This window comes from Castor canadensis, chromosome 9 (genome assembly GCF_047511655.1).
Source record: "Castor canadensis chromosome 9, mCasCan1.hap1v2, whole genome shotgun sequence".
NCBI lineage: Eukaryota > Metazoa > Chordata > Mammalia > Rodentia > Castoridae > Castor > Castor canadensis.
The window spans coordinates 80,463,106-80,485,553 of NC_133394.1; the positions used below are offsets into that span (position 1 = coordinate 80,463,106).

The 22,448-nt window shown below is 39.8% G+C and overlaps 1 protein-coding gene and 1 pseudogene across 2 annotated transcripts in view; one reads left to right on the forward strand and one right to left on the reverse strand.

The window, feature by feature from the left end:
- Nucleotides 1-16,197, reverse strand: part of Herc6 (HECT and RLD domain containing E3 ubiquitin protein ligase family member 6) — a 55,292-nt gene extending 39,095 nt beyond the window's left edge. For both annotated transcript variants that reach the window (XR_012435738.1, XM_020154239.2), the window contains exons 1-10: nucleotides 15,860-16,197; nucleotides 13,452-13,611; nucleotides 10,415-10,491; nucleotides 9,164-9,391; nucleotides 7,336-7,430; nucleotides 5,959-6,086; nucleotides 5,215-5,351; nucleotides 4,690-4,757; nucleotides 2,046-2,167; nucleotides 1,344-1,403 (exon numbers count right to left, since the gene is read on the reverse strand). Coding sequence is in view for 1 of the 2 variants with exons in the window: in XM_020154239.2 (XP_020009828.2) it covers nucleotides 1,344-1,403; nucleotides 2,046-2,167; nucleotides 4,690-4,757; nucleotides 5,215-5,351; nucleotides 5,959-6,086; nucleotides 7,336-7,430; nucleotides 9,164-9,391; nucleotides 10,415-10,491; nucleotides 13,452-13,611; nucleotides 15,860-16,130 (1,346 nt within the window). In the remaining variant the exon portion in view is untranslated. The remainder of the gene's footprint in view (nucleotides 1-1,343; nucleotides 1,404-2,045; nucleotides 2,168-4,689; nucleotides 4,758-5,214; nucleotides 5,352-5,958; nucleotides 6,087-7,335; nucleotides 7,431-9,163; nucleotides 9,392-10,414; nucleotides 10,492-13,451; nucleotides 13,612-15,859) is intronic.
- A 3,386-nt stretch (nucleotides 16,198-19,583) lies between these two features.
- Nucleotides 19,584-21,237, forward strand: LOC141410809 (zinc finger Y-chromosomal protein-like; annotated as a pseudogene).
- The last annotated feature ends 1,211 nt before the right edge of the window (nucleotides 21,238-22,448 follow it).

The following is a 22,448-nucleotide window of genomic DNA, read 5'->3' on the forward strand; positions in this document are numbered from 1 at the left end:
AAAAAAAGAACGATCCAGGCACCAGTGGCTCAGGCCTCTAATCTTAGTTACTTAGGAGGCAAAGATCAGAAGGATTGTGGTTCAAAGCCAGCATGGGCAAATAGTTCAAGAGACCCTACCTCAAAAATACCTAACACAAAAAGAGCTGGTGTTGTAGCTTAGTGTGGAGGCCCTGAGTTCAAGCCCTAATACTGTAAAAAAATGGGGAACTCTTTGGAGGTGGGGCCCAGTGGGAGGGAGGAGTGTGAAAGGAGAGGGTGAAGATGGGGTGAATTTGATCAAGGTACTTCAGATGCTTGTCTGAAAACAGATTAATGAAACCCATTAAATTACTCGTTAAAGGTGGGGTAAGAAAGATGAATTTGATCAAAGTATGCAAATATGCAGTATAATAAAACCCCTTTGTACAATTAATGCATGCCAATAAAAAATGTATTTAAGAAAAAGAATCAATGGTACTGCAGGGGGTGGCATAGAAACAGAGAGTAGGGATTAAGTCTGTAATGTGTGGCAGCAAAGCCAGGATATGACATGAGTTCCACCATCTTTTGACGCAGAGAGTCAACGTGAAGCAAAGTTAGCAAAGGAGGCACAGGACCTGGCCATGGGAAAGGAAGGAGAATGAGTTACAGTGGCTACAGACAGATCAGCAGGGCATCAGCCTCCAGAAGAGTCAAAGCCTGAATCCTCTTTACGTTCCCAGTCCTCCGGCCCCTCCCTCATACGTCCAGGTGCCACACAGGAGAGACGGAAGGAAGGAGAGAAACAGAAATATTAAAGGAAATGTTTAATCTACTGAAATCAGACCAAGTAGTAAACCAAATAGGAGAGAAATTGTGTTCTATAGCAATGAGTTAAAAGCAAAATAAATATGATCTCTTTTCCTTATTGATTCCACACAGTAAGAACTGTAAAGTGAATTCCTCATTTATAAGTGCTAGAGCAAAGTTACATACAAAGATCCTCAATAAACATTCAGATAACAGAGGAAAGCAGTGTTTAATTAGCAAGAGACAATGTTTATTAGGAATTACAATGTGTAGTAATCTGGTAGATTACTTGATAAAATGGAAGAATTATGTATCTTCCTAGAGTACTCTATGCATTCATGACAAAATTCACACACTAAACTGAGTCCAACTTTTTAGCTCTAAATATTCCCCAGTGTTTTATTTATTTATTTAATTTAGATTTTTGAGGCAGGGTCTCACCACATAGCCCTGACTGGCCTCAAACTCACAGTCCTCCTGCCTCAGCCTCCTACATGCTGGAATTACAGGCATGCACCACCATTTCCAGCTTCCCAGTGTTTTAAATGAAGGTAAATCTCATAGAAGTATTACCTTTTCTTCAAAAAGCTCTTAGTCAGACAAGCAGGAGATGAAAATATCACTGTAATTTCACTGCAAAAGTAATAACAAGGTTTACTTCACAATGTACTGTAAAGCATGCTTCCAAATCTTATATGTGAATAAATAACCAATGTCATGGAATCATTACTAATACCAAAATTCTGAGTATAGTATTTGGTGCATATCATTGTCAAATCTCACCAAAACTCTCTATAGTTGATTTGTTTGAATCTTCTAGATTAAAATAAAATCCATGATTCTGAAAACCAAAACTCCAGATCTCCAGAGTAAACTCTGAACACGCAAAAGCGCCCTAAGTAATTGGAGGCTTTGTGAGCTCCTTTGATCCATTCTGTATCTCCCTCACCCAACAGAATACCTGGGATCTCTTATTTATATTAAAAAGAAGATGAATGCTTCATTCAACAATGACTATTCTTTTTCGGTTTGCTTTTTGTTTTCTCAGACAGAGCTGGCCTTGAACTTTGGATCCTCCTGCCTCTCCTCAGTCTCCAGAATGTTCACATTACAGAGGTGGCCACAACACCTGGCTCACATCAATGAGTGAAAACCAAGAAGTGGTAGAGGAGCACCGTGGTCAAAACACAAACTCCTTCACAGCAAGGCCAGACGTTCTTTCACACAACAAGCACATCAGAAACAGAGAAAAGCGGTCTCTAATTTGTCAGTTACCTTTTAGCCTTCTCATGTTCTTTGCTTTTTATGTTCACCGCTATCCATTTTTCTGCCAGGGACTGGTTAATTTGGCTTATTTCTGGCAGGGTTTTCTTGAAAGCACTTGTAGAACTGGTATCCTTCAAGGAATGAAACAAGAATGATCAGGAAACACACATGCATATGATGAACAGCAATCAACAAAGCACCTGGCATAGGTGGTAGATAGGCCCCACCCTTTCAGACAGGTGTTTGAGTTTTACCATAAAGCTAGCCTGGCTAGTCTACTTCAAAGCCTGGGTCACTCTGCTTGGTCTGAAACTTAAATTCCTCATTTTTTTTGAAAAATGAGATAACATGAAAAAATTGAAAATAGAGACTCAAGCAGATACTTATAAATCAATAGTCATTTCAATATTGTTCACAATAACCACAAGATGGAATTAGCCCAAGCGTACATCAACACATGAATGGATTTTAAAAATGTGGAGAAGACATGCAATGTAATATTTTTAAGCAGCAAAAGGGAATGATAGTCTAATGCATGCTATAACATGGACTTTGAAAATATGCTGAGTGAAATAAAACAGATAAAAATGACAAATATTGGACGACTCCACTTACAAAAAGTGTTGCAATAGGCAAATTTATAGAAATTTATAGAAGGTAGACATCTCTTAGGGATGAGGGGAAAGGAGAAGTGAGGGGTTATTATTCAATAGTTAGGCAGTTTCTCTTTAGGGTAGTGAAAAAGTTTTGGAGATACTGATGATAATTATATAACATCATGAATGTGATTAATGCCACTGAATCATATATATACAAATGGCCAAAATGTAATTTTAAGGTTATATATATATATATATATAATATGTATATATGTATGTATAAATGTATGCATATATATTTCAGGCAGGGTCTCACTTTGTAGCCTGAATGGCCTCGAATTTGGGATCTTGTGCTTCAGCCTCCCAAGTCCTGGGATGACATGCATGCACCACCATTTTTTCCCCTGTGGTAAAATATTTATAAAATATCAAGCATAGTGGCACACAGTTGAGGCAGAGGACCTTGAGTTCAATGCCAGCCTGGGCTACATAGGGAGACTGTGTCTCAAAAACAAACAAACAAAAAGAACATTACTTCTCCGCTAGAAATTATACCTCACCCTCACTGAATTTGTTGAGTTATGAAATTCTATATTGCTTTTGTTTAATACTCAGTTAAGGATCTCTTTTTTTTTTTTTGGTAGTATACTAGGATTTCGACTCAGGGCCTCATGCTCTCTAGGCAGGTCCTTTTTTGCTTTAGTTATTTCTCATACAGTCTCACTGTTTTCCCATGCCAGCCTAGAACTCTGATCCTCCTACCTATGCCTCCCGAGTAGCTGAGATTATAGGCATGTGTGTTGGAATGGGGTCTCACTAACTTACTCCTGCTAATCTCTGCCTTCTTAATACTTGGGATTATAGCTGTGAGCTACCACACCTGGAAAAATCTCTTGAAAAAGAAACATAACCACAACTCTCCAAATTCCCTTTTTACTTTCTGGTGCTAGGGATCAAACCCAGAGCCTTGCACATGCCAAGCACAGGTTCCACCAATGAGTACACCTCCAGCCCCTCCCTTCAGCCTCTTGATGTGAGTCCTGGGTGACCCTCATAGTTCGATCAGGGTGAAGATTTCTTTCTCCCACATATCAGATCTGGGACACCAGGTCCAGTGAGAGAAGGTTCTTGGTGTCATTGGAGAAAGAATTCAAGGATGGAAACTGAGGAGACTTAGTGGGAGCAGGTTTATTAATGCAAAGCAAAGAAAAATACACTCTCCAGATGGGAGAATGGGCAAGCTTAAGAAGGAGCAGTTGCACTGGGGGTCCCAAGACCTCCAGCTATTATGGGATCAGTGGACATGGAGCACTCGTTCCTGAAAACTGGGTTCTATTTCTTTAACTCCTGGAGACTGTGTTATGCATCATTAACTTCTCCCACCTGTCGGGTGGGGGAGTTTTGGCCTTGGATGGTCAGACCAGGACTGTCATTTTTTCACAGACTGTGGGGGCTGGGGGTCACCAAGACCCTGTTGTATGTCATGAGTCATTTCCTTCACACCAGCAGGTCAGGATGTGATTGTTTTTTAACATCCAAGCCATCATTCCCAGCCATCAGGTTTGGTAACTCCCTGCTTAACACCTATGTATTGCTATGCTCTGCCTCACTGGCTTTCTGTCCATCATACATACCACACTTATGCTTATCCAGAGCTTTTCTATGTGCAACTCCCTCCATCTTCAATGCTTTTGTCTTTGTCTTAAAAAGAACTGATTTGAGCATTAAACACGTTGATCCATTTAGAGGACTTTGATTAGTAGCTGATACATGATAAATGCAATTAATATCAGTCATTACTGGTATTCTCACTAATACTATTATTCATTAATAAAAAGTTAGTATAAAGACAATAAATTTGAGTTTGGGATCACATCTTCTAGGAAGTTTGGCAAATGAGGACATGAAAAGTACATAATGCTATTTCAAAAGCAATCTACTAGAGGACCTCATTGTTGTAGTAAAAACAAAAATAAATAAAATGTCTCAAATTCTTCTCTGAAATCTAGAGGAAAAATGTAATTTTTAAAAGGAATATAAAATATACCAGATACCTGATGAGCTGTCACAAAGTTGGCATGTGTTCCAGCAAAAATATGTTTGACTTGAACATTCACAAGGTCTAAAAGAAAGTTAGAAATTCATGCCAAGTATTTTTAGAAGTAAAAAATAAATCTGAGGTATAACAAAGCCAAATTTATTCATTTATTGGCAATTTATAGTCTCCTAAATTTTGAATACAAATAGCCAAAAATTAATTTTGATCAGATTAAATGTCATGTACTCAATTAAAATTTTAGTTTTCCAGGGATTGTTCTTTAGAAGAGGTTTGATTAAATATATAAAAGTGATACTTAAGTAACTAATTTGGGAATCCTCTTTTGTATTACTTTTTCTTTACAAATGATTACCAATTACTCCACGAATCACAGCATTGAAAAATGCAAAAGTTTATATTTAAATTTAAAGTACTAGAAGAAACATAGTCCTATGGGCTCCTTTGAAAGGAAGCTGAATAATATTTTTCCTTCAAAAGCATCGGTTAACATAAAATCATAACCTAGAAAGACCATTCATACCAGCAGCAGAAATCAGGCAGGTAATGTCAAAGTTCTCTGTTGGAGCCTCTGGCTGAGTTGGGTTGCTTGGGCAACTTGGTCCACAACCAAAAGATACCACCTGGCCAGTGGTGTAGACATATGCAAGGGTGTGATAACTACAGAAGAGAATACACTGTAATGAAGACCCAAGTACCATGGTTTCAAGAAAGACAAAGTGACAGATCTTACCTTTACTAAGTAGACAGCTCTTTTATCACAATGTCAGTGTTAGAGAACACCAGATGACAAGGTTAAACAGATGGTCAGTGAGAATAAACTTATTAGTAATATTATTGAGGAGTCTTTACTGTCGTTTCTATCATGTGTTTTAAATGCAAACACTTTTATTTTTCAATTTTTTAATGCATTGGGTTATAAGGGCCTCAAAAGGCCCTTATAATTAAGTTATGCAAAATTCTGAATATATATGCAAATTACATCATATTCTACATGGATGAGACTAATTTTGTCTTATCAATGCAAGCAGGCAAGCATCACTTCCTGTAGCCCTAGTAAGGTGGTCCCCGGAGATCTCTAATAATTTCTTATTAAATAAATTAAATGTCTAGAATAAAGGTAAAAAAAATAGTCTATTTCAAAGAAGTAAACTTTCAAGAAAAAAAATATTTTAGGATTTTTAGGTTTGAAAAGATTGCAGATGAGTAGTTTCTAAGTAATAAAATACAACAATTTCTACCCAGGCTTTTAAAAGAAGCCTGTTACCTTCCACAATCTATCTGGGAAACAAGGCCATCGATTCTTTCTACAAGTTGTGGTCCTCTTGTCTCAGCAGTGGAGTTATATCCCAGCTGTCCAAAGCTATTGTCTCCAAATGTGAACACCTGCCCATCCTGTTTAAAAAACAAGGAACCAGATTAATTTTATGTTTAAAATATAAAAAGAAACTAGAGGCTGGGGATGTGGGGATGTAGCCGAGTGCTAGAGTTCTTGCCTAGCTTCTGCCAGGTTCTGGGTTTGATCCCTGGCACTGAAAAAAAAGTAGCTAAAAGCTTATAAATTAAATATTATGATATTTAACTTATGAGAATTGTATGAAAGCAATACATGAAATATCAGCTCTATATAAATAAATGGAATCCTTTATTATTTCATTTAGTGAATGAAGGTTAACATATGAAAACATACAAAATCATTATCATCTCCTTAAAAGCCAGGCACTTTAGAGATGTATCATACAACATGATGACTGCAGCTAATTAATGTCTTACGGCCTGGAAAATTGCTAAGAGAGTAGGTATTAATGATTCTCACTACACACAAAAAGACTTATCTTAGGTAAGACATGTTCATTACCTTGATGTGGTAATCATTTCACAGAATATATATGTATCAAAATATCATGCTTTACCCAAAACATATATTAAACTCTTACTTGTCAATGATATCCCAATCAAGGTGGGAAAAAAGAACAAGGCACTTAATAAGTGTTCATTGAATGAATTAATAGACAAATTAACTAGTTCATTTGTATCTGCAGAACTACATTGTCAATGAATAACTGCCAAAAAGATTATATCCTGCATTAGTTTTTATTGTATGCTCTTAAAAATTTCATGATTTACATTTAGCTCCTTTCTCCACTTTAGATAGTTGTACATTAAATAGCTATACATAGATATTGTTATACATCTTATGTGATAGCCTGAATATTTGAGGCCCTGTAAAATTTATACGTTAAAATCCTAATCCCCAATGAGACATATCAATAGGTAGTGCCTTTGACACACGATTAAATCATGGAGGAAGATCCCTCATGAGTGGGATTAGTGCCCTTTTAAAAGACGGCCCAAGACAGACTTACACCTCTTCCACCATGTGAGCACACAGCAAAAGTGTGGTCATCAGTGAGCCAGGAAATTGGCCCTCATAAGCCAGAAATCTGCTGGCATCTTGATATTGGACTTCCCAACTTCCAGAATTGTGAGAAAAAATTTCTATTATTTATAAATCATCTAATCCATGGTATTCTGTTATAGCAGTGTGAATGGGCTATGACATCTTGCTGTCCACAATAATCAGCACCTGTACCTTGTTAACATTTCCTGGTATTAAAAAAAATAGCAACACATTTTTGATTACCTGGGTAAGCACCGCAGTGTGTTTATAACCACAGCTGATGTAAATCACACCTAGATTCTTCAGCGCACCAACTGAAAGAGGCTTGTAGCTTTGTACTGTTGAAAGAAAGCAGAATTTCTAGAGTATAAGAGACAGACTCAGAGCAGGAGAATCATGAGTCCCAGGCCAGCCTAGAGACTCTCAAAGAAAAAAAAAAAAAACAGACTCAGAATTTCATGAGCTTTTATGTTTGTTTACTTCTATCTTACAATTAATTAACAATTTAAAAAGTGACCAGAAGTATAAAGCAAAAGAAAACCTCTGCTTTGGAAAAAAGAAAACGTTTTCCTTTGTCACTGATTTCTGGAAACCCTTTAACCTTACAGAATACCTTGGGCCATTGACCAAGAAAACAAAGCCTCGGCTAGGTGCTGATGGCTCACACCTGTAATCCTAGCTACTCAGGAGGCAGAGAACAGAAGGATGGCAGTTCAAAACCAGCCTGGGCAAATAGTTCATGAGACCCAATCTCAAGAAACCCTTCACAAAAAAAAAAAAGAACTGGTAGAGTGGCTCAAGGTGCAGGCCCTAAGTTCAAGCCCCAGTAAGGCAAAAAAGAAAACAAAGCCTCAAGACTGTCAGTCCCAATAATATTGCCATCGTGTTGCATTAATTTCTGTCACATTGTAGGTGCTCTGCAAATATGTAACAATGAGAAAATAAGGAACCTACCTAGTGTTAAGAGGGATAAATAAAATGAGATGTAACCATTCAGCATGGTGCAGGCAAATGATAGGTGCTCAATTTATATTAGCTAAATGTAAAGAATTGAACAAGGGAGTACAGGGTCTTGGAGAAGACTTGTTGGTGAGTTTTACTTTTACAGGAATTGTTTTCTTTGTCTAGAGGGATTGGTTCCCCTGACACTAGCAAGCTTCTAATCTAGCTGTTTCCAAATTTTACACACATTAAATCACCTAGGGCATCTTTAACAATTACTGGAGCCTGGCTTTCCCTCCCAGACATTCTGATTTAATTGGTATTAGGTTCAACCTGGACATTAAGATTTTTTTTTTTTTATGATGGGATCTCACTGTGTAGCCAAGGTGGGCCTTGAATTTGAGATCTTCCTGCGTCAGCCTCCCGAGTGCTGGAATTACACTTGTATACCACCATGACTGGCTGACACCGATAGTTTTGAAAGGTTTCTATGGTACGCAGAATAATGGTCTCCTACAGAATAATGGTCTCCCAATTCCCAGTCCCAGTCTATGAATGAATATATTAGGTTGCATGGCAAAGGGGAGAGGAAGAAGCAGATAAAATTAAAATTCCTAATAAATTGACCTTTAAATAGGGAGATTAGCCTAGATTATGCAAGCAGGCCCAATGTAATCATTAAGGGATTAATAGAAGAGGGGGGGTAGAGAATTAATGTCAAGATAATGTGACTTGAGAAAGACTTGATCAGCTATTGCTAGTTTTAAAGAAAGAGGGCTGAGTCAATGTAGCATCCTTTAGAAGCTGGAAAGGAATAGATGATTCTCCTCAGAGCCTTCAGAAAGGAAGGCAGCCCTGCTGATACCTTGACTTTAGCCCAGTGAGATTCATGTCAGACTTCTGACCTCTAAACGTAAGATAGTAGATGTGTTGTCTTAAGTCACTAAGTCTGTAGTAGTTAGTTACAGTAACAATAGGAAACTAATACAGCTTCCTGGCTTCCCACGTGATGCTGATGGGTCACAAAGTTTAGGAATCACTTTTAACTCCTGAGACTGTGCTTCACCAGGTTGGTCTTCCAGCCAGAAATAAATAACAATTTACTGTAAGAACAAGGCAGTCTCCTTACCTCGTACATTATTCCCGATAAGGGCCAGCTGTCCTGCCTCGTTGCTTCCCCAGCCAAATGATGTCCCAGAGAATGACAGGGCAAAGCTGTGAGCCCCTCCTGCAGCCACCTGAGCCAGAGGGATCCCCTCCAGAGACCTCACGCACTGTGGCTCGGCTTGGGAGGCAATCCCCTTCCCCAGGCCCAGCTGACCGTCACTGTTCTTTCCCCATGAAAACACTTGGCCACCTACCAAAATAAAGAGAAATTCAGAATTGCACACATACAGGAATAGCAAATCCTAGTAGAAACTGCTACCTTAATTCTAATTTTTTAGGTTGACTTCGGTATAATTGGCAAATGAAAATTAAAAATATTTGTGTTAAAGTAATATTTTAATATACACATACTCTGTGAAATGAATGCCATGACTAGTTGATTATGTATTTATAAATTACCTCATTTTTTGTGTGTAGTAAGAACACTTAAGATCTATTCTTAGGCCTGGGGTGTACCTCACTGGTAGAGCATGTGTTCAGCATATGTGAGGCCCTAGGTTCAATGCCCAGAACCAAAAAAACAAAACAAAAACACCCAAAAAAAAAAAAAAAACTACTCTTAGGCAATTTCAAGTATACAATGCAGTATTATTAACTATAATCCCATGGCTGTTTTCAGAATTTATTCATTGCATAACTGAAAGTTTGTACCCTTTGACTAACATTTTCCCACTTCCCCCAACCCCAACCCCTGGCAACCACCATTCTACTCTCTGTTTCTATGAGGTCAATCTTAGACTCCATATGTAAATGAGATTTACATGTGCAATATTTGTCTTTGTGCCTGCCTTATTTTACTTCACATAAACCCATCTAAGTTCACCGATGATTTTTGACCTCTTAACTTTTCTTTCCATTAATCTAAGTACAGACAACCCTTTGGCTATTGTGGATGAAGCACTCAGCATAAAGCGCTGAAATAAAAATCACTACTAGGTTCTGAGGGAGTCACCATTCACATCATAAGAACAGGAATGGTCCTTTATGGTAAGATGTGAATTAGGCACCATTTACAGTATAAGAACAAAGAAAAAAAAAAACAAGGAAATTTGAAAAGATATGCACAATATCACATCTGAGGAAAGTCAGAGAATTAAAATTTCTAAATATACTAAAATGAACCCCAATGCATTTGAAATCAAATTATCATTCATATTCAAAAAGTTAACATCCTAATGACACCCAGAGACCCAAAAAAGCATTTTTTTTTTACCTTCTGATAATGCCAGGGAGTGGAAGTCTCCACAAGAAACTTGTATTATTCTTATACCAGACAGAGCTTTTATCTTCCTATAATAAAAATGATTTTGAAAATGTTAATCTTTAGACAAGTTGCTAGATAAAAGTCTCCCAGGCAATACATTGGACCTGTGAAATTTTATTCTCTTATATTTCCATAGTAAACATTTCATTTCATATTTCCTTTCTTTCCTTTTTTTCTTTTTGATGTTGGGGATGGAACCCGGTGCCTTATATATGTTAGGAAAGTGCTCTACCACTGAGCTATCTCCCCACTCCTTAGCAGAGAGAGACAAGATCTCACAATGTAGCCCAGGTAGGCCTTGAACTTAAAATTCTCCTGTCTTCACAGTGCTGGGATTACAAGCATGCACCACTGTATTCCTAGCTACTCAGAAGGTGGAGATTGGGAGGATCATGGTTCAAGGCCAGCCCAGGCAAAAAGTTCACAAGATCCCATCTCAACCAATGGCTAGGCATGGTGGTGCATACCTGTTATCCCAGGTATGTGGAGAAACACAAATAGAAGGATTATAGTCTAGGCTGACCCAGGCATAAAGTAAGACCCTATATCAAAATAATAAATAACCAATGCAAAAATCACCTGTCTCTCAAGTCCAAGGCTTTGGGTTCAACCCCCAGTACGGAAGAAGAAGGAGAAGAAGAAGAAGGAGAAGGAGAAGAAGGAGAAGGAGAAGAAGGAGGAGAAGGAGAAGAAGGAGGAAGAGGAGGAGGAGGACAAGAAAAGAGAAAAGAAAAGAATAGTTTCACTAGTAGCCTTCAAGACCAATAAAACCTCCCTGTCTCCTCATGATGATGGGGAGCACCGGGGTTCTCTCACTCATTCTGTATGTCTCATGTCTTTTCACCATGCAGAACAGACACAAGTTTGATGGGGTCTTCTTTCCCCACTGACTCGGCCACACTCACTCTGTTGGCTGTGGTTTCACTAGCTAGTGGAGAGAGACAGTGGGATCTCATTCATCCAATCATGAGCATCACTAATTAGGTGAAGAGGCACCTGGCTACCTTAAAAGAGTCCATGTCATTGCCATTGCTTAGTCTTGCTTCACTGAATTCCTTCATTTTGATATTCATTGCACTGGGCAGAAATCACATTGCATCAAACTGTTGTTTGTTTTTGTTTGCTTTGATATGGTTTGGTTTGGTTTCTTGAGACAGGGTCTGGCTATGTGGCCCAGGTTGACCTCAAACTCAAAATTCCCCTGCCTCAGCCTCCTGAGTGAAGAAATTACAAATGTGTACCATGATGCCTGGCTCAAAATGTTTTTAATGTAACATCAACATGTACAAAACTATGATATAGAATCCAAAAGTATATAATGCAAAGGTGATTTTTATTAGACTTTGACACGTTATATAATGTAATAATTTGTATTCTTATTGGCTTAAAAGAAAAAGAAATTCCTTTATGCACATATGGCATAGGCTTTAGAATTTATAGGTCACCAATAACTTCATCAGTGAGATAAAGAAATCATTAGGTTGAATCAAACAAAACTGCTACTTTTTGCCAAAAGAGATAGCTATCAGCAATTTCATTCTGTTAAACCCAACAGAATTCAAAGAGATGAAATAGTTATCAAGTTACAGAACCTTGACTCAAACCTTGCCCTTTTCCTTCTGTTAAGTTTGGTTTAAAGTTGCCTCCATACATACTCTGAGTTAGTGTTAAAGGTTTTGCTGTGCATAATGAACTGTAACAGTTCATAACAGATTGTATCAGACTCATCTAACGAGTAGCCTAGTCTCAGGCACAAGTAACTAGCTGTTCAAACTATGTTCAAATAAGAAAAAGTCAAGCTGTAACCAATCAGGCTATCTTTACCTCACTTCTGGTCACCTTCAATATAACTAGCCCATGCAGTGAGGCAGAGTATTCTGAACCATTCTGGGTCCAGACTCTCACCTAATTCTAGAATCACACACCAAAAAAGCTAAGAGCTGCAAAACTAGATTTGTGGTAATTCTCTTTTAACAGTTCCAAGTTCATCGCTCATTCCTTCAAGCCACATCAGTCTCTCATACAATTTTATTACCAAAATAGGTAATGAGATAACTTTCTTGAATTAAAATATATGCATTTGAAAATTCTCTAAGAGTGTGTATTCAGGAACACACAATTTAAAGCTAACTTATTGTCATGTTATTTATCCTGGGAAGCTGTTTATGAAGAAAATATGATCCTTCCCCATTTTACTAAGTAGAATAATAGAAAGCCGTGACTTATGTCAAACCCAAAGGTTGTGTAGGGTGGAAAACTTTTCCTTTTCCAACTTGGGTCCAATGTTTGGGGCTTGCAAATTAACTGAAAATATATATCAGGAGAAAGAAAGTTTATCTACATGTGTGTTTACTATTGCAGAATAGCCCAAAGTAAAGGTTTATATGCTTGAGGGCTTTAGTGGGAGAGTATGGATGGCTCCATTGGCCTTTCTGATGGCAGTGGTAATGGAAAGCCTACCTACATAGCACCTGAACTTGCAGGACACAATCACAGCGGATGGTTAATGGCAGCTATAATTTTGGGAGGTTCTACTTACTTTATTCAGATAAAGGACATCCTTTTTATCTGAATCTTCTACAGCTCAACTGTTTTTACTTTAAAGTAATCTTTATACTCACTCTGGGTGTCCAAGTGGGTCCCCACAGTTACATTCTGATAGATAAGATTAAGATGAAAGGGTCACATTTCATTTCACTCTACCCTTTTTCCTTCCTGGGACTCTGTAAATAATTGGTGCGTACATTTTTACTGCCTTCTTCTCTCCCTACACTGTGATCCTCAAGGTTAGGGACTGTGTTCCTCATAGTCATCTTTGTCCTGACATCTTGGATGGTGTCTAGTACATGGTACTCAGAAATATTGAACAGGGCTAGTGGAGTGACTCAAGTGGTAGAGCGCCTGCCTAGCAAGCCTGAGGTCCTGAGTTCAAACCCAAGTACTAGAAAAAAAATAGAACAAACAAGGAGTCAATTGAAATACTTACTTAGGTGTAAAATTTCTTTCTTTAAATTCTCCAATTCCAAGTTGCCCCTCAGAACCAGCTCCCCAAGCGAAGACCCTTCCTTTGTGGCAGACAGCCAGGGAGTGCTCCTTCCCACAGCTCACAAGGTCAACATGTAATGTTTCCAATGTCTGAATTTGTTCTTCGGGAACAAAAACAAAAAACAAAACTCCCAAAGATTATCAGTTGAACAACATGTTTAAGATAGTACTTTTCTTCAAAAAGAAGGGTCACCCAAATTCCTTGTTTCCTCCAACGATCTTTTTAATTAAAGTCTAAATTCCTTGCTAAGCATCAGAGGGAAGATCAATGTGTGTCATGCTATTTTTATGGGAAATATGTTAAAATAATTAATTGGGACACCATTTGGCTGAAATGGCTCCAGCAACTTGGGTTCCTAATAATCCAACAAACCCAGCTCAGAGTGACAGTCATAGAATATGAAAATGAAACTTAAGCTGAACCAGTCAGAAATGATGAGTCAACCTCTACCTAGAGACTTCACCAATTAAAAACAGCCAAGTAAACTCTAACTAGGAACTTTCCACTTTGATCAATCTAATATTTTCTTTGTCCTGCTTCTTCAAAAACCTTAAACATTTCTTCCTGGAATTCCCTAACAGCTCCTTAGTCAAGCCCAACCATTTGAGGTCTAGCACTGCCTTATTCATGGATTACTGAATGCTCAAAAAAATCTCCTGAAAATTTTAAGATACTCAGGCTGCTAAAAGGTTGGGCATCATGGGACAGGGGCCTTTTGGGCCTACGGCACTTGACCAGATGTTTTTTTCTATGATGGTGATAGCAAGCCTAGCAAAATAAAGAAATTTGAAAGAAGGCTCACTCTACTATTCTACTTTCCCAATCCTGAACGGTGACAGCAGTCAGGCCCTAGCCCAGGCAAGGAGCCTATAGCTTGGGTATGAGAGATGGATACTAGATCCTCTTAGAATGAAGAATGAAGTAAAGCCCTCCTATGAAGCCCTAAATATGCCCACAAATGAAAACCTGATCACATTTCCCTACAAGTCAGTCTAAACTGTTTCCCCAAAGTGTCAGCCTAAATTATTACAGGTTTGGAGTTGAAAAGACCATTCATTACCAATAAAGTTTTTGGAACTAAAATTTTTCAGTTTTTTTCTTTGTGATAGTGAGGCAGGATCCATCAGGGAAAAATGAGGCAGGGGAACAACACCCAGGGACCCAGAGATAAGCACTGTATTAATGAATGGCTTGATTAAAAACACACAGGCACTATTGTCTTTGCTTAAAGTCTTACATGCCCTCAACAAGCTGCAACATTTTCTAAATGTACTTGTCTTTGTGTACTGGCTATTTCACTTAATGAAATAATTAAGTGAATGAATGATTGCCACTTCCATCCATGTTGTCTCAATTATTCCCTCATATAGTTCCTAGTCATTTTCCCAAAATTTATCATCCTTTGAATTTTCATCCCCTCTTTTCCTTGTCAAATATGGTCCTGAGTTTAAGCATCTCTTTTGGTTTCATTTCTTTTCTGTAATTCCTTTGCACACGAATTATCCTCCACGTACAAGATTAATAAAATTGAATGCTTTTCTCTCTCAGTCTGTTTTTGTCAGTTAAGTTTGCAGGATCCAGGCACTGAATCTAAGCAACAGGAAAGTTATTCGTTCTCCACACACCTCTTTAAATTAATTATTCTAAGACAGAAATCAGAAATAAGGTCAAATATTTACTCCCAAGATGTCAATCAGTATAATTCGTAAAAGTTCCTAATAGAAAAGGTATGATTTTCCACAAAATTAAGTAGTCATTGCACCTGGACTGTTATGCAGCTATTCAAAACATCTTTTCAAAAAATACATAATCCAGAGTAGTATGCTTATGACACTATTATGTTCAGTAAAAACGCAATTACAGAGTTGTATATATACTCCATATACAAATCTGTATATTGACAGGAGTCTCATGAAGATTAAATATATACATAGAAAAAAGACAAGTAGGGAACACATCACATTGTGAGGGACCGTCTTTGGGTTGGATTACAGGTGACTTCTTTCCCATGTTTCTACAATAATCAGTAATGGTAAAATGCTGCTCTATGTTTTTACATTTTCAGACAAGAAGCGGCACAGGGTATCTCTGGGCTAGTGACAGGTGTGCGACCCCACGGCCCATTTGGAAGGCAGCGGAGTCCTGTGATTGGTCCAGAGTTGTTCAGCGCACTCTGGTGAGTTTCCGCTCAGTTTCGCGGCAGCAGAAGTGGAAACCGAAACCAACCCGAGGCGCGCGGGAAAATGAAACTGATGGCGCGGTGCGGCTTCCCGCTCTCCTGTGGTCCAGGGGATCCGGGCCCCCGCGTCCCCCGCGCCCCCCGCGCTCCCCGCATCCCCCGGGCTCACCTGGCTGTTCCCCGCTGCGCACGCCCCTCCGGCCCAGCTGGCCCCAGCTGTTGTCCCCGCACGAGAGGACAGTACTGTCGCTCAACAGCAGAAGCGAGTGGCGCTCTCCGCTGGCCGCCTGCCGCAGCTCGGCGCCCGCCGTCCAGCGGCTCTGCGGCTCCCGGGAGCCCGCACGCCAGCACCAGTGCATTACGCGTCTGCCGCCCGAAGTCTGTCCTCGCCGCCCTGTGGTCCCGAAGACGGCTCGGCGAGCGCTGTGCCCTGCCATCATGTCCCGGACACGCACGAGCTGTGTGGTCCAGCGCCCTCTGCACTCTCCCTGCTTCCAACTCGCCTCGCCCAGTAGCAGCCCTGCCCCTACATCATCTTGAAACTGGCTGTCTGTGTCCCAACAGCTAAAAGCATTTACACCCTTAACCAAGCCACCTGTGAGCCGGGCCACCCTGGGCGAATTAGCTGTCCATTCTGTGCCTCAGCTACCACATGTATGAAATAGGGTCAGTAATATAGCGAATCCTAAACGATAATATATAAAGTGTTAGAATGACGCCTTGGAGTGCTCTATAAAATCATCTTTTGCAGACGTAGTTTTGGCACTGGAAATACAATAGGGAGAGACAATGTGTACATTTTCCTGAGAGAATGAGAACACGAGCCGATAAATATGTAATATAATATGAAGTGGCAAGTTAAAAATAAAGCAGCAGATAGAAAATGAAGGCAGAAGGAAGTAGTATTTTTGAGAAGGTACCAGGCAAAACCTCTGGTGAAGACAGCTGAGGAGATGTGAGAAAGAGATAAGGAGTCATGATCATATCTAAAGGATCTGTTTTAAAAGACTCATTCTGGCTGCTTTGTAGAAAATCATAGGACAAAAATGAAAGCAGAAAGCTAGTTAGCAGAGACTGGCATAGAAGTCAAGATGAGCACTATGCTTGGACTTAGGTGATAGTTTAGGGTAGGAGAGAGGGGAGAGCAGAGGGGAGATTATCAGATTGAATGGGGTATTATAAAAGTAGAAATTCAGTTTGAGTGATGGATTGCACGTGGGAGGAAAGAAGGACAGGCCTTAGGGATTACTCCAAGGTTGGCCTAAGCAACTAGGTGAACAGTCCTGTGGGAGGTACAGTTTGGGTGCTGTGAATCAGGAACACAGATGGGCAATGGCAACAGTGAGATGCTTGCTATATATGGAGGCAATAAGATAAATCACTCTGAAGTTGTGGGGAGATGCTGGGGTGAAGTCAGAAAATTGAGGTCCAGCAGCTGAGATAATGCTTAAAGCCAGATGGCCCAATGAGATTCCACAGGGGTTGTGTGGCTACAGTGTAACAGAGTCTAGAGGACTGACCACAAAAGGAAAATCATGAGTGATGAACATCAAGCAAGTAAAGATAAGCAAAGGATCAATTTGATCAAGAACGGTAAGGATTACATGTTGATGGTTAGGTTTGGCAAGGTGGAAGACATTGGTGACTTTGACCATGTTAGCCATTATCAGCACTTTTGTTTTAAATTCTATTATCATAGAATCTATTCATACAGTCTCAGCTCACCTCTCTTTATGACTATAAGTTTTCTAAAAATAAGAGCAAATGTTACTTGTTTTTCCAACTCAAGACTATTTGGCATTCGGTAGATGCCAAGAAAAAAACAATTGATGACTATGAGTGAATGAATAGAATTCATATTTCCAGTTCCATTTTGCTGTATACCATATACAACCTTTTTCTGAATAGTAATTTCTAAATGTTTATTACTTCCCCATAGATAAACTTATTTTAGAATTTGGTATTATCAGTATAAGACTGAGTGATCATATTATTTCTTTAAACAAATCTATTAGAGAACTAAAATATAAATGCAGTATACTCATACATCCCCAGCACCTAGCACATCACATGTCAAATTTAAAAATTCAATAAATGTTAGTGGGAGAAGTGAATAAAGGGTACATTAAAAAAAACTAAACATGCTTTGATTGAGAAATATATTTCTCAATTAATCTGTGTTTATGAACTTGGAAATAGTATCTCCCATTTATTGAATACTTATTCTGTATTGATTGTTCTGCTTAAAATTTCTAATTTATTCTTCCATCAGCTTCTCTAAGTTAAGATTCTTTTGGTTGCTGGTGACAGAAAATACAACCCAAGCTCACTTAATCCTTCCTTTCTTTCTTCCTTCCTTTTCTTCTTTCCTTCTTTCTCCCCTAAGAGTGACTTATAAAGACAGTAGAATGAGGTGAGAAAGAAAATAAAATTTCCTGGGGAGAGGGTTTTTTTTTTTTGTCTTTTTTTTTTTTTTTTTTGGTGCTGGGATCCAACCCACTGTACCACCGAGCTACATCCCAGCCCATAAAATTTCTTAACTGCCTACCAAATGGCAGTTTCTCTCACAATACACTTCTGCTTTTAAGCAAGCACCCTGTATGGTACATATTGTGTACCACCTTATACATATGAATAGTTTGGACCTCAGAAAACCCAAGCAATTTATTTAAGATAAATAGTAAGATATGTGGGGGATCCTGGATTCAAACCCTGTTTCCAGTAAATAGCTCTGAGTCAATGTGAGGTGAAGAAGATGCTAGAAAAGGGGCGAGACAGAGCATGAGCTCATGAAAGGCCATCAGAAGTGGATGGGATTAGAGAATAAACAAACCAATTAGGAAGGCAGAAAAGCCATCTTAGGCAAATCTTTGAAACTCAGCTACAAAAACATCCCAAAAGAGACTCTGCCACTTTTCATGGCTTTTGAACAAGTCTAGGTCAGACAGATTTGAGCAACCCAATTCTTCCTGGGGTACTGGAACAGGCGTTAAGCAGTGTTAGTGCACTGTTAAATACTATAAAACACAGTTGATCTTAATATTAGCTTTTCTTAAGCGCCCCATTTAAAGTTTATTTTTCCTCTAAATATGCTGAGAAGCTGGGGGTTGGGGCTTTTGACTCCCTAATTCACAGCTCTTAGACCCTTCCTTGGGGCCCTATCTGCCTTGAGTGAAGAACTGGCAGCCAGGCAGCCATTAGACTGTCCTCATGCCCCTACCAGTTGTTTTGAGCACTCCACAGACACCTTGGGGAAGCTATATAACAACCATAATTTTTTGCCAAAGCACAACTCCAGCTCATGAAGATGCTGCCCCAGCAAATAGTTTGTACCAGGATTCTTGCTATCACAAACCTTGGTGAACTCTAGAAGACCTGTAGCCATTTCTAGCAATATGAAAGGCTGTCATGATTGGTACAAACACAGTCCTTCATTTGCAGGAAGGGACTGCTATGATTGGTTCAGATGCCCTGCAAGGGCCCCTTTCTGGCTATATAAGCAGGCTGTTCAGCTACCTTTGTGAGATAGCCAGGAGACACAATCCAGAGTTGTCCCCTGGTTTTGCAATATTAGGCCCAATCTTTATTGAGAGGTCTTTCTTCTCTAACTTTGATTTTTATCATTAGTAGAGTGGCTGAACTAGTAACACAAAGAGAAGTGTTGGTAGAGGCAGCAGCAGTTAGTGGAGCCAGCACTGGGTGGCCATGATCACAGAGCTGAGCTATAAGTGAGGTACTCCTGTCACCGCAGGGCAATAGCAGCAGTGGTAGCACAGACACTGGCCAGGATAAAAGCAATGGGGAACAGAGGTGGCAAAGACAATAAGGAATGGTGGAAGTAGAGAGAAAGCTTGAGATTGAAGAGAGTCAGAAGTGTGTAAAAAGCCAGAAAGATGAGAAACTATGGGCTCTGGTTGCTGGAAAACTGTAACCTTTGTAGAGCTGAGAATCATGGCACCCACTGCCTTGCACAAGACTGCAACGTAAGAAAGTACCACAGCTGCCACAGCGGCTGTCTGCTGCTGCTGCTTCCTGAGGATTACAAAACCTGCCAAGGGCCTGCAGCAACCGGAAGAGCTGCTCCTACCCAAAGACCCCAAGCAGCTGACTGGTAACACGGGGACTGTCAGCCCAAGACATGGCACCCTAATATGCTAATTATTTTCAATAAAAGGAATCTAGCAGTAAATTATGACATAGGCTACCCTGGTTATGGCCTTGTGTGCTTTCAGTATGACCCCAAGGAGGAAAACAGTTAACTGTGATTTCTATCATGAGTTTTCATTAACTAAATGCAACCTTGCAGAAAGGTCCCCATGGCAGCAAAGACAGTAGTTATGGATCCCAGAAAGAAAAGCTGAGTCACAGGGCATCACAGAATAGATAGAAAGGTGGGGATGCTGTGTGGAAAACTCCATATCCTCCCTCACCACAGCTCTCCCCTCCACCCCAACACCCCAAATCTCCATGCATCATTTCCCCACCACATAACACAGGCATTGAGTGAGGGAGTGGCCATTGTGCTAGAAATTCTGCTGGGCACATGCAGCACAATTTTTTCCTAAGAAAAAGCTTGCATGTTCCGTGTTCTTTAGTGTGAGGCCTATAGGAACATAGAAAGATTCATGAGCTAGTTGATTGTCAAGAACATATGAAGTTATTTATTTCAGCTAATCAGATCTTGCTAATCAGCAAGATCTGTAATAAACCTTTTAAGAGACTTGATCAAGAGACTTGCCAACAAAATAATACATAATGAAGATAAACCTTACAAATGCAAGCTTTGTAGAAGGGGATTTATCTACAGAAATGTCCCACAAGACCCAGGCTGGACAGAGACTTTCCAATGTGATGAATGTAAAGCTTGCTTCCAGACCCCATTTTCTTTGCAGAGACACCTGATAACACACAACAGCAAGAGGACTTTCAAGGGTCATCACTATAACACTATCTTTAAAAAGAAGGACACATTAAATGTTCATGTCCTGGAGGTCCATGAAAGACACAAGAAATACAGATGTGAGTTAGGTAACAAGACATTTCTTATGCTGTCACTGCCTAGAAGTCTTAAGAAAACATACAGGAGAAAAGGAGAAAGTCTGCCCATATTGTGGCCAGAAACTTGCCAATAATGAATTCATATCTGGATCCACACAGGTAAGCATCCCTATTGATGTCCTTACTGAAAAAGGGTTCAGTAAAAATGACATCTGAAAATGCACCTTCATACTCACACCAGGATGAAGCCATTCAGGGCTCAGAGCACAGCAAGGCCATCAGTCAGAATCGGGGCCTTGGTGAGCATAAGTGCATGCACACTGCAGAAGAGCCTTCTCACTGTGATGTCTGTGACTTGGCCATTAGCCTGAAGAAAATGCTGAGCTAACATACACAAGATGATGTATAACCCTAACCATGCACTGGCACAATGCCAGTTTTGCCAAAAGAAGGAATGACTACCTCATGGTACATATGGACAGTATCCCAGAGCCAAACACTAATGGCAGCTGTAAAGGAATCCAGCATTCAGATGGGCCACTGATATGAATCACAGATTTATCTAGCTGATCAGCATAACAAAAATAACCAAAGCAACTCATTGATCTCACAGTTGTTATGTGCCTGCCTTTGGACTTTGTAGATGCATATGCAAGAAAAATATCATACTTTTATCAAGAAATGGTACAAATGGATAAAAAAAAAACCCTGTAGCCTCTCACAATACTACTTGTGCTCTGTCTTATAAAAATGGAGAAAGGGAAATAAAATACTGCAGGAAGAGTGAAGTCTATCAGCACACCTGGGGAGACCTGTGATGTGCCAGTAGTATCTATTTCAGTTCCATAGAGAGTCATTTACAAACCACTCTCCATTCTGCAGGTCAAACAGGCTTTGTCCCGGTTCATTATATGTTCACCAAGCCCATCAAAGTTCCCTAAAAACACTTACTGTTCCCCTCAAATATGCCTAAATTTCCCATTTTTCCCTTTATAGAAATGGTGTTGTTAGGAAAAACGCCGCTCTCAAAGAAAGCTCATGAGAAAACTCACGTCCATAGAGCAAAGTTTAATGGCAGGCCCAAACTGCCAGGCTGGCCACGGAAAAGATGGCGCAGCCCGGAGCCTGGGCGAGCAGTGGCTTTTATAGAAGGGGGAGGGTAAGGAAGTTAGCACAGGTGCAGTAGTCTCTGGTAGGTGTGGGGCTGTCTTAGAGCACGGGAATTTGTTTAAGGGCGGGGCTGCCATTTTGGCTGATTCACAAAGTGGCGACATTATTGTTCTATCATTCTCCCATTTTTTCTTTAATAATGATGAGGGTAGGGGCTGAGGATCAGGAATTGGGGCAAAGCATTGGCCTCTTTAGCTGCTTCCTGCAGGCAGGGTCATTGTATGGGGCAGGATCCTCAGGCTCCTGTGGTGTCCTGGATGGGGCCTTCACAGTAGTTTTCAGGGCGGTTTTGGAGAGGTTGATATCCCTGGAGGTACAACTGGTTAAACTTTTGATTAGCAATAACAGAAATGTAGTATGATACAAGGGAGGAAGCTTAAGAATAGGAGAGCAAGATCGTAGGCATTAGGATGGGCATTGGCCAGGAGAACCACTGTGAAATGTTGTCCTCTAGACAATTTCAAGAGTCCTCCAACTACAGAGAGAGAAATGGGTGGCCATACATTATCTAAGACCCAAATAGGAATATTAGGAGGAGCAAAAAAAGGTGTCTGTTCAGGGACTACATACCTAGGGATCTAAATTCTGCA